The sequence below is a fragment of the Apium graveolens genome, chromosome 9, assembly GCF_009905375.1.
Source record: "Apium graveolens cultivar Ventura chromosome 9, ASM990537v1, whole genome shotgun sequence".
NCBI lineage: Eukaryota > Viridiplantae > Streptophyta > Magnoliopsida > Apiales > Apiaceae > Apium > Apium graveolens.
In genome coordinates, this window is record NC_133655.1 from 214,721,459 (window position 1) to 214,734,383 (window position 12,925).

General features: G+C 42.3%; 2 protein-coding genes across 2 annotated transcripts; both read right to left on the reverse strand.

Moving 5' to 3' along the window:
• Nucleotides 1-1,220: 1,220 nt before the first annotated feature.
• On the reverse strand, nucleotides 1,221-1,919 carry LOC141685931 (uncharacterized). The gene has a single exon (XM_074491006.1). It carries the CDS (start codon nucleotides 1,917-1,919, stop codon nucleotides 1,221-1,223), a length of 699 nt encoding a protein of 232 aa, XP_074347107.1.
• Nucleotides 1,920-4,733: 2,814 nt separating this feature from the next.
• On the reverse strand, nucleotides 4,734-5,669 carry LOC141685932 (uncharacterized). The gene has a single exon (XM_074491007.1). The coding sequence runs from the start codon at nucleotides 5,667-5,669 to the stop codon at nucleotides 4,734-4,736; it is 936 nt and encodes a 311-aa protein (XP_074347108.1).
• Nucleotides 5,670-12,925: the final 7,256 nt, after the last annotated feature.

The following is a 12,925-nucleotide window of genomic DNA, read 5'->3' on the forward strand; positions in this document are numbered from 1 at the left end:
AACAACCGTTCTTTCCTCGCATGGGTTCCCAAGGATGGGCTCCCCTGCTGGGTATTTAACAAAAGTTAAAATATCAAGTGCACAAATAGATATCAATCGTTTATTCATAGATAATGGGAACTGAAAGGAGTACATGCTTGTGGTCTCAAGGAGGCACCTATATGGCACTACCCCCCGAGACTTAGGAGTATTGTAAGATAATACTAAGTCTGAAAAGAATAATATTACTGATAATATTTGCGGAGGTGCTCCGCGTTCCAGGCTCTCGGGATCAGCTTGTCCTGCATATCATTGAGGTGGTAGGTTCCCTCCCAGAGCACTGACTTTATCTTGTAAGGGCCTTCCCAATTTGCTCCAAAGACTCCGTATCTCACCACCTTGGTGTTTGGCATGACCCGGCGCAGAACCAAATCTCCCACCTTGAAAGTTCGGGCTCTAACCTTACTGTTGTAGTGCCTAGTTGTCCTCTGCTGATATGCTGCTACCCTGATCTGAGCATCTTCCCGAGTTTCTTCGATCATATCCAAATAGAGCCGATGATTGACCTCATTTCCTCTGAGTCATAGTTGTCTCTTCAAAAAGATCCTACTCCCACTTCAACGGGCACCATAGCTTCACACCCATACACCAGAGAGAAAGGGGTCTCTCTAGTTGTAGTTCGGGGTATAGTGTTGTAAGACCATAGGACCTGGGCGAGCTCCTCTGGCCATGCTCCTTTCTTTTCTTCAAGCTTTGCCTTCAAGGTATGCTTAATGATTTTGTTAACAGCCTCCGTCTGCCCGTTATTCTGGGGGTGGTAGACTACGCTAAGCTTTTCTGAATCCCCAGCTGCTCACAAAATTCTCGCATTTCCTTGCTATGAAATTGTTTTCCATTGTCAGATATCAACTTGTAAGGGATGCCATAGCGATACACAATAGTCCTGTGTACAAACTCCCTGAGCTTTTTTGCCGTGATGGTGGCTAGGGGCTCGGCCTCTGCCCACTTAGTGAAGTAATCTACCGCAACCACCGAATACTTGACACCTCCCCTGGCCTTTGGGAGTTCCCCAATTAGATTAATTCCCCACATAGAGAAGGGCCAGGGGCTCATGAGGGATGTGAGAGAGGCCACAGGGCTGTTATTATAATTGGCATATCGCTGACACTTATCACAAGCTCGGGAGAATTCAAAGGCGCCTTTTTTCAGCGTTGGCCAGCCTTGACGGAGGATTTTCTGAGCTAGAGAGCTACCCCCGAGTGATTACCACAAATGCCTTCGTGTACTTCCCTTAGGATATAGTTGCATTCATCCCCATCTATGCATTTGAGGAGAGGCATACTGAACCCTCTTCTGTATAGGATCCCATCATATATCACATAGCGGGCTGTTTTGTATTTTATCCTCCTTGCCTCATTCTTTTCCACCGGAAGTGAACCTTCTTTTATGTATGCTAGAATATGTGTCATCCACATGGGGCCGAGCTCATTACTGAGGCTGCCCACCTCGTGCTCGGGCATACTAGGTTGCCTCTGTATATCAAGGGGCACGATCCCTAGAAAAGTGGCCTCACGGCGTGAGCCGAGCTTAGCTAGCTCATCCGCGCCTTCATTCTGTCCACACGGGATTAGTTCCAGCCTCACCTCGTTGAAACTCGTGATTATCCTCTGTGCATACTTCAGGTAAAGCTCTGTTCTCGGCTCCTTAGCATGATACCCCCCGTTTATCTGATAGACCACAATCATGGAGTCACTAAACACATTCAAATTCTCCACCTTCATTTCCAAAGCTAGCTTGAGACCGTTGATCAGGGCCTCATACTCAGCATCGTTGTTGGTTGTATGAAAGGCCAGATGGGTCGCACGTCTGATCTTGTGTGCCTCTGGGCTGATTAGCTCAATTCCAGCTCCTGCTCCATCACCATTAGAGGCCCCATCCATAAATAGGCTCCACCATGGGGCACTATTTTAGCTCTCCGGCCCAACTTCCTCTGTGCTAGGTATGACCACAAGGGCTCCCGGCTCCACTTCATGATATAGAGGAAATTCTAGCACAAAATCGGTCAGGGCTTGACCTTTGATTGCGGTCTTTAGCTTATAATCCACTTCAAATTGGCCGAGCTCAACCATCCACTTCAGCATCCTACCAGAAGACTTTGGTTTGTGCATCACTTGTCTGAGGGGGTAGGAAGTTCACACCTCTATCTTGTGCACCTGAAAATAAGGCCTGAGCTTTCGGAAGGCCAGGATCAGAGGATATACTAGCTTTTTGAGGCTTGAGGCCCGAGCGTCGGATAGCCTTTTACTCACATAATATACCGAGAGCTGGATACCATCCTCCTCTCGGACTAATACCGCACTTACTACAAAGTCGGAGACAGCCAAGTATAGGATCAGAGTTTCTCATGCCTTTGGGTTGGACAACATTGGAGGGCTGCTGAGATACTTCTTTATATTCTGAAAGGCCTCCTCACATTCTTCTGTCCACTCAAAATTCCTCCCCACTCCTTTAATTGCTTTGAAGAACTCCTGGCATTTATCGTAGGACTTTGAGATGAAGCGGTTCAAGGCAGCCACTCGCCCTGTTAAGCATTGAACATCCTTCAACCGTCGAGGGGATCTTATCTCGAGTAGGGCTCGTATCTTGGCGGGGTTGGCCTCGATGCCCCTATGATTGACAATAAACCTGAAAAACTTCCCTGATTCGACCCCGAACACACATTTCTGGGGGTTGAGCTTCATCATGTACTCCCTTAGGACCTGGAACATTTCTGCTAGGTGGCGGACATGATCCCTTACTTTTTTTGATTTCACGAGCATCTCATCTACATAGGCCTCCATAGTCTTCCCTAACTGGTGTTTGAACATCTTATTCACCAGCCTCTGATAGGTTGCCCCCGCATTAAGGAGCCCGAAGGGCATTCCGATGTAACAGTAGAGGCCTCGATCAGTGATAAAGGAGGTGTGCTCCTGATCTAGCCCATACATGGGGATTTGGTTATATCCCAAATAAGTATCCATAAAGCTAAGTAACGCGTGCCCAGCTGTAGATTCAACCAGTTGGTCGATCCGGGGAAGAGGAAAACTATCCTTCGGGCAAGCTTTATTCAGGTCGGTGAAGTCTACATATGTCCTCCACTTGCCATTGGGTTTTTTGACAAGCACGGGATTGGCAAGCCACATGGGGTAGAAGGCTTTCCTTACAAGTCCTGCCTCCATTAGTCTATCCACCTCTTCTCTAAGGGCCTTTGCTCGCTCTCCGTTAATCGGCCGTCTCTTCTGTCTAACCCCCTTCTTTTTCGGGTCCAAGTTGAGCCGGTGGCACATGACCTTTGGGTCAATCCCTATCATATCAGAGTGTGACCATGCAAAGATATCCAAATTCTCCCTCAGGAATCGAGCTAATTCCTCCCTCAAGTCAGGACTTAGGTTAGAGCCTATTTTGAGTACCTTGGAGGGATCATTTGGGTCTACCAAGATCGGGATTGTATCTTATGCGGCCCCAGCCCTCTCAACCATCGGGGGCATTCTCGGGTCTAAGTCTGCTCGAGCCTCACTAGATTCTCCTACTGCCTTGGTTGTCAAACCATCCGTATCCTCGAGCTCGGGCTGATGAGCTCGGGCCAATTTTATCAAGCATTCAGAGGTCGTAGTGACAATACGAGTGATCCCGTTAGGAAGATCCATAGTTGTTATCATTTCTTTGCATGTCCATTTCCCTTTCCTGAGTCTTGCAGCGATTTGTTCCGGGCTCTCTTCTTCATCACTTGCTTCCTCCACAATCCCTTCTTGTATCAACATGATGGGCTGAGAGGCTTCCATTAGCAAGGCCCCTGGGCGCGGTTCCACCTGAATCCCCATGTGCTCGAAATAATTCTCGGGCAACTCTTCAATTGAAATCAATTTACAAGTCTCGTGGCCCTCGGGATGTGCTCTTTTCCTGCCCTCAGCCTCTTCCATGAGGACATCGCCTTCTCCCGGTTCGACCATCTCCTTTGATGCACTTCCTGACTCAGCCGCCCTGATTGCCTGGTTGTAGCAAACCTTTGATTCGTATTGACAGCTCTTCAAGAAACCTACCCCCATGGGGGTTGAGAATTTTATCGTCATGTGATGGATCGAGGTCACCATCCTCATTGCCCTCATAAGGGGCCTGCCCACTATAACATTGTAGGCACAAGGCTGATCTACAACCGTAAACATTGCGATCTGGGTGGCCACATGAGGCTCTTCTCCTATGGTTACCGGGAGCCGAATTGTCCCTTTCACTCCAATCGAGTTTCATGTGAACCCGTACAGGTGTCCACCTGTCGAGGTTAATTCTCTATCCAGCAATCCTAGCTTCTTGTATGCATCATAAGTTAGAACGTCAGCTGAGCTCCCGGTATCCACCATTGCCCGGTGAACATTCACCGTCCCAATCTTTATTTTTATGACCAGGGCATCTGTATGATGGTAATGCACCCATTTTGCATCGTTCTCTTTGAACACGATATCATCGGCCTCCCTTTCAAAGAGCTTCGGGGGCCTTTGGCTTAGATGGTTGACGTTGGTGAGGGGCTTGTCCTTTGCTTCCCTAGCATATCTGTCCATTGCCTTCCGGCTGTCTCCACCAATGTGAGACCCGCGTAGAATAATATGAATGCTACCAGCCCAAGGTACCCTCTCTTCGTCTTCTGGGGGTGGAGGATGGACGGTATGATAATCATTCATGTGTTTTCGAACCTCCTTGACAACCCAGTCTGTAAGCTTCCCTTATCTTATCAACATCTCGATCTCATCCTTCAGTTGTCTACAATCAGTTGTATCGTGCTCGGTGGCCTCATGGTATGCACAATATTTCCAAGTGTCCCTTTTATTATAGTCTGTGAGAGGGGTTGCCTTCCTGAATACCCCCTTCCCAGCATATATAGCATATATATGGTCGATAGAGGCTACCAGAGGGGTGTGTGTCTGCCATTTGCTTGTATAAGGCCTTCCCGAATCTTTGGCGGTCTCTTTGCCCCGGACAGACTTTTTTGGGCTCAAACTACGCCGATATGTCTTCCTCCTCTCGTCAGGGCTTGAGGATCGGTCCCTCTTGTCTCGATAGCTCTCGCTGATTTTCAGCTCTTTCATCGACTTCTCTACCCTCTTAAAGGGTTCAGCTTGCTCATAGAACTCGACCAAGGTTCTTGGCTCACTTACTTGGAGGCTCTTCCAAAATTTCGATCCTTCTTTCAACCCTGCTATCAAGAAATTCTTGATGGTCTCCTCACTGGCTCCCCTCACCTCGGGGACCTCGGCGTTGAACCGACGAAAGTATTCTGCCAGGGGCTCCCCCTCCCTTTGCTTGATGTTGGCTAACGTGGCCACAGGAGGTGAGTAGTAGAGGGTGAACTGAAATTGTCTGACGAGCAAGTCCTCCAATTGTCTCCACGTCCTTATGCTAGCCGGTCCCAACTTGGAGAACCATTGTTGGGCACTACCTCTGAGTGATGCCGTGAAGAGTCTGCAGCGGGTCATCTCCGACACCTGATAGACTTCCATCTCAGTGTTAAATTGTATAAGGTACTCCACCGGGTCGGCTTCGCCGTTGAATAGAAGGTCGGGGTTGTGCCTAAATACCCGAGGTAGGGGGGATGATCGGATAGCAGCCGTAAACGGAGAGGAGGCAGCCGAGGCTGGGGGCCCTCTCTTCTCTCGCTCCATCTTATCTATGATCCTTCTTAGGTCCCTTACTCTAACAACTTCTCCTTCTTTGTCACCCCAGCGTTACTCGAATGGTGTGAGCCCTGAGGTCGCTCGCGGCGTCCCCCTCCTCTGGCTCGCATTTGAGATTCCTCTTCCCGATTGTCTCTACGCCTACGTCGCTCATCTATTCTGGGTGAGGTGTGTTGACGTCTTTCCAGAGGGGTCACTGCCGGCTCTCTTTTCGAGCCTCTCTGATCCACGGGCTCTTTCTCTTCTCTCTCCTTCTTACAATTTTCTAATTTGAGCCAGAGGTCATGCTCACTTAGTTTTTTACCCACTCGGTCTAGCACGCTAGTCGACCTTGCCTCAGATGAAGCTGGCTTCTGCCCTGATCTCGTAGAGATCTGGCTGCCCCGCTCATCATGGCCTCGGGCTATATCTTCCTTTTCGCGTGATGTTTCTTTCTTCTGCTTGGTCTCATTTGCCAAGTTATCAAAATCGTGGATCAGCTTCTTCTGAGGACCTTTGCCCTTCCAGCTATGCTGAGAGACCTTGAGGTGGCACGCCTTACGCTTGGCGTTCTGGACCGAGCTTCTTTCTACCCTTGACATCCGGGCATTGATTTGATTCATCTGATCGGCCAGCCCTTCGAGATACGTCACAACCGCCTGCCCGTCCACGGTTGCAATTGGTGGAGGTGGCACCTGATTCTCTGGGGGCGTGTGCTCGACCTCATTATGGTCCTTCTTCTTACCTCCGCTTCCTGGTGTCGCCGCTTGTTTGCTTTTTTTGGTCATATTTCTCCCTAAGATGAAAACCCCCTCCTTCTAGCACCAATTATTATAGGGAGAATTTCGTATAACAGTGTTGTGGAGGTTAATGAGTGGATCAAAGATCAAGGACGGTGTTTGAGGGCGGAGGAAGGTTGTTTGGTGGTGGCTGAGCTTGTATGTTGACTCCTTAAGAAAGAATAGGGTTTGTTATTCTCTATCAAATATCGACTCATGTCTTCATAAAAGTGCCTACGTACCCTATTTATAGGGATCAAGCCTCACGAAGTTATTGGGGAGCAAGTCACATAGGCTAGGGTTAGGACTCTTCAGCCCGTGCAGCCCAAGCTCATGATAAAGTCAGGCCTTCAGCCAATTAGTCACATAAATCTCGACCGGCTCCACACGCTTCCTATAATCTCACGGCATCTCCGTATCTCTTCCCATGATTATAGGAATAACCCGTGTCGGCCCCGAAATTTACGAGTAACTCAGTCATCTATGAGCCACTTTCCATATCGAACACAAAGTCCTCTAATGTGGGCCGGCCTGGTGGCCTAGGCCCGCACCGCCTTCCTTTTTAATCAATAAATACAATATTATCTTCAACTCCATTAGATGTGAGCTCATGGGCCCAACCCGCGTATGGGCAACCGAGCCCAACTCGAGTACTGTCACTCGAGCCCACCTCACATGAAGTCACTTGAGCCCACCTCGCGTATGAGAGCCCAGTCGGCAAGTATGAGCCTACCTTACAGGTGCGAGCCCAACTCGCATGTCATGAGCCCAGCTCGCATGTCATGAGCCCAGCTCGCATGTCATGAGCCTAGCCCGCATGTGCTAGCCCAAATCACATTGGTCCATGATTCTAGCCCACACCTGAGAGTCCAGCCATTCAATACACCTATGGGGACCTGTTTAGGGCCCATGACCGAAAGCGGGCATAACAAACGTATAAACAGTTTAAGATCTGAAGATTCATCAACCATGTCAGACAAAGGAGAAGAAGAAACACATAATCTGGATCTGAAGCCACAACCCCCAGCCACATCACAGATAAGCAACAACATGAGTAGGTATGAAGCAATCAAGGTGCCCATCATGTAAATGCATGAATATCCAATCTGGAAAGTCAGGATGGCCATGTGCTTGAAAGCTACAGATCCTGAATATCTGAACATGATCTATGTAGCCTCTATTTCGGGCTCTATCTATTTAAGTGTTTAAATAAGATATACCATAGTTTAGAGTAAAGCTTTTTATGGATTATGATGAGATCATAATAGTGAGACCTAAAAGATGATAACTCTAAACTTAAATAGTTCCTGGTCATAGGATTACTAACTGGTAATTAATAATCCGCAAAGATCGGTACATACTATGCTTGCTTCATTATGAAGGATGTCTGTTCTCATAGATATTTATGTGGTGACACTATAGCTAGTATGTAGGTGCTTATTATAGAATAAGTTCACTGAACATGACTCGCACAGCTGAACAACTGATGGAGTTCACTCACGTGTCAGCAGTTGTTCACATAGTGATAGTTGTACAAGTATCCTTAGACTTGAGGTCATCATAGTCATCTTGTGTACACTGAACTATGCTTTGGTTTAGTTCTTAGTCTCCAGGGACAATTATTAGGGCTCTACTGGGTATAGGAATTTGTACACGAAGATGGTGTATGGTCAATAAAGGATCTACCCCTTCCAGTGAAGGAAGAGAATGTTCAAAGCTGATTCACTTATGCTAGTTCAGGAATCTCTGGCCAGAGTGAATGAAATTAGAAAGGAGTTTCTGATTTACATAGAACTGAGCATAGTGAATGGGAAAGCAAATGATTAAATTAGATAGGCTTGACACAAGTTCTATGCCTTGTATTTAATCAGGACATTGGAGGGTAGAAGGAGTTAATTGTACGGTAACTATTCACTGACAGGTTCTTGGTATTCTAAGCAGTGAATTCATATTATCCGGATAGTCGCGATATGTTGAGAAGCATCACTCACGATGTAGAATAAATATAATTAATCAGTTAATTATATTTAGTGAATTTTAATATTCATATAAATAATTAATAATAGTTTATTATTATTTATTTCTACTACCGGCATAATATTGAACCTACAGGGTCACACCATAAAAGAATATTTTCTTTGATGAAATAATGAGAGAGAGAATTATTTTCTAAATAGTTAAGAAAAGAAATAATGATTAAAATAGTTTTAATTATTATTAAAGCATTTTATGAAGATAAAATGTGGGGGTTAATATATATAAAGATATATTATAAAACCCTAGGAGAGCCCTATAAATAGAATGAGATGGATGGCTCATTTAGATACACACACAATTTTGGTTTTGTGAAAACCCTAGCCTCCATCTTCTTCTTCTCTCTCTCTCTCAAAAACTCCATTTTTATAAAAGCTTAGTTTTATAAAAAGGTTCATCGAAGAGGATCGTTCTTGGTGGATACCGGTAGAGTGCTTCACACACTGAGGAGCAACTGCTAGCACTCCAATCATTATAAAGCTTCGATTCACGAGGTATGATTTCGATTCCTCAGTTTTTCCCTTTTATATGTTTTTCTATATGTGCGGTATATGGTTTTTACGGAATAATTGTTATTTCACGCTTCCGCTCATCCGTGAATTCCTTCATTGGCATCAGAGCTAGGTTCTGCATATAGAGATTCATATAAAAAAATTCAGATTTTTTAATGCATGTATGGATTTGTTATGATTTTTGCAAGTTTATTTGGATTTAATTATGAATTAATTCGAAATAATTTTTGCATGAGATTTTGACTACTGATCTGGGTTCTACAAGTGTTGTAGATCATCTAGGTATTTTTTTCATAATTTTGTGATGTGTAGATTATTTGTTATGAATTTTTAAAAATTGTTTTAATTAAAATTCATGAAATAATTATGCATGTGAATAATTATGATAAAAATTTGCACAAGGACCCATGGCTGATCTGGTATTTTTCTGCTACTCCCTGATTTGAGAAATCATATTATTTTGATTTTTATTAATTTATTAATTAAATGTTAATTAATTTATTAATAATAAAATTAAAATAATAAATTAATAAAGAGTTATTAATAAGGGAGTAAAGGGAAAGGGGGGTTACATCTCCTAATTGTAACAGCGGAAAAGGAAAAGACAAAAGCTGATAGAACAAGAAAAAAAAAGGGAAAGAAACCTGTTATCGGTTGCTGCAGGCGCGTGCAGCGCACGCGGGGTGGGGGGTGTGTTGCGCATTCCGTGAATGCGTTACATACTGTTGCATATTTACGGAATGCGTTACACAAGTAAATGGCTCAACAGTGTTGTAACGCATTACGTGAATGCGTTATAGACCTTGTAACGCATTACTGTAATGCGTTACAGCCCATCTGTCTTTTTAAAATTTGATTTTTGGGAGTTTCGTAACTCCATTTTGGGCGTGCAATATATCGTTGGATTCGTTTTTCCGAGACGGATCTAATGGAGTGGTCAAATATTTTTTATATAAAAGTTTTGAACTGTTTATATTCCCGAAAGTGTTTTAAAGCATGTTTTAATTGTTTTAATTGCTTTTAAATGCTATAATAAATCCATACATCATTATATCAATGTGTGACATGATATTAATTGCATGCTTGTTTATTTATTTTTATATATGAGATATATGCCTGTGTTTACCATGCGATGATAGATTTAGGTGAACTTAAATCAATATAAGGCGTGCTCTAGAAAATCTAGAATAGGAATCGTTTCTTGTCTTGACAATAATATTATGAATACAATCATGAGATTCTTGTGTTTATGAAACACGTAATTAAATATTAATTTTCAATTTTGAGAGAAAGGATGATTCTGTCAACAACAGATTTCTATCTGTAAGAAAAGGGTTATTAAGTGACGCCTCTTGACAATGCTCCACCCGATCTGGGAATCATCTGATTATCGATTATTGATTTGAAATATTTAATTTAAAAGGAAGAATCTCTTTATAATATGATTATGATTGTAACGTAATATAATCCCTCTAAAATTAAATAATATCAAGTAGTAATTGGCCAATGACACAACAGGCTTCTGTCGGTTATAGCCTTCCAACATGATAAAAAGTGGTTCTTATATTTTAAATCATTGTCGTTTCGTGCTACAGCCGAGGGCTTTGATTTCGAAATAAGAAATACTTGTCTATTACATAGAGATGTGTACATTGAATTAGAATCTAAAGGTCGTCACGTGCTACAGCCGTGGGCCGTTGGAGACTGATTCAATTGTACGAAATGTTGGGTTAGACTTGACTTAGAATATTAAGTTTGTCATGCCACAGCTGTGACTCAAGTATTCAAGAGGCTAAAGTTTGATTAGGGAATAACATAAGATATAATTGACAAGAGTTGTCTGCCTATTGAACATTACATGGCGGTTCGTGCCACAGCCGAGGTTGTGTGATGGAATGTAGGATCCCTATTCCCACTAGCATTATGAATGACTAATTTTGACTTAGGGGGTGTATAAATTAGATAAACTAGTGGGAGCCACTTATGAATAAAGACCCGATTCATATAGTGTTTTGAAATGAAATTGAATATTTGCTAAGTGTTGTTATGTGTTTATCATTCACAGATTTACTATATTCATTATATCTTCTGCACTATCACTCCGGAGTATACTAGATGCTCACAAGTTGACTGGTCCTAAGTCCAATCACGTATGAGGATTTAGGAATAACTTTTATGTAATCTGTTTTGATTTCATTGATATTAATAAAAGACTTGTTTTGTTTTTATTTCGGGCTCTATCTATTTAAGTGTTTAAATAAGATATACCATAGTTTAGAGTAAAGCTTTTTATGGATTATGATGAGATCATAATAGTGAGACCTAAAAGATGATAACTCTAAACTTAAATAGTTCCTGGTCATAGGATTACTAACTGGTAATTAATAATCCGCAAAGATCGGTCCATACTATGCTTGCTTCATTATGAAGGATGTCTATTCTCATAGATATTTGTGTGGTGACACTATAGCTAGTATGTAGGTACTTCTTATAGAATAAGTTCACTGAACATGACTCGCATAGCTGAACAACTGATGGAGTTCACTCACATGTCAGCAGTTATTCACATAGTGATAGTTGTACAAGTATCCTTAGACTTGAGGTCATCATAGTCATCTTGTGTACACTGAACTATGCTTTGGTTTAGTTCTTAGTCTCCAGGGACAATTATTAGGGCTCTACTGGGTATAGGAATTTGTACACGAAGATAGTGTATGATCAATAAAGGATCTACCCCTTCCAGTGAAGGAAGAGAATGTTCAAAGCTGATTCACTTATGCTAGTTCAGGAATCTCTGGCCAGAGTGAATGAAATTAGAAAGGAGTTTCTAATTTACATAGAACTGAGCATAGTGAATGGGAAAGCAAATGATTAAATTAGATAGGCTTGACACAAGTTCCATGCCTTGTATTTAATCAGGACATTGGAGGGTAGAAGGAGTTAATTGTACGGTAACTATTCACTGACAGGTTCTTGGTATTCTAAGCAGTGAATTCATATTATCCGGATAGTCGCGATATGTTGAGAAGCATCACTCACGATGTAGAATAAATATAATTAATCAGTTAATTATATTTAGTGAATTTTAATATTCATATAAATAATTAATAATAGTTTATTATTATTTATTTCTACTACTGGCATAATATTGAACCTACAGGGTCACACCATAAAAGAGTATTTTCTTTGATGAAATAATGAGAGAGAGAATTATTTTCTAAATAGTTAAGAAAAGAAATAATGATTAAAATATTTTTAATTATTATTAAAGCATTTTATGAAGATAAAATGTGGGGGTTAATATATATAAAGATATATTATAAAACCCTAGGAGAGCCCTATAAATAGAATGAGATGGATGGCTCATTTAGATATACATACAATTTTGGTTTTGTGAAAACCCTAGCCTCCATCTTCTTCTTCTCTCTCTCTCCCAAAAACTCCATTTTTATAAAAGCTTAGTTTTATAAAAAGGTTCATCGAAGAGGATCGTTCTTGGTGGATACCGGTAGAGTGCTTCACACACTGAGGAGCAACTGCTAGCACTCCAATCATTATAAAGCTTCGATTCACGAGGTATGATTTTGATTCCTCAGTTTTTCCCTTTTATATATTTTTCTATATGTGTGGTATATGGTTTTTACGGAATAATTGTTATTTCACGCTTCCGCTCATCCGTGAATTCCTTCAGGTCCTCACAAACCAATGAAAGTAGTTATTTCGCTTACAGAAGAACCAGATAAGATAATTGACAAAGACAGGAGGGACTATACTCCTGAAGATATCTCGTCTATCATGAAGGATGCTAAATTTAGACATATCCTTCACAACAGTCTTGATAGTGTTATCTCCAATAGAGTCATTGGATGTAAACATCAAAAAAGATATGGGATGCTTTGGAAGTAAAGTGTTAAGGTACAACTGCTATCAAGAAGAACAG

Coding starts and splice junctions, on each gene's coding strand:
- LOC141685931 (XM_074491006.1), bottom strand. CDS start 1,919: ATGGATGGGGCCTCTAATGGTGATGGAGCAGGAGCTGGAATTGAGCTA.
- LOC141685932 (XM_074491007.1), bottom strand. CDS start 5,669: ATGGAGCGAGAGAAGAGAGGGCCCCCAGCCTCGGCTGCCTCCTCTCCG.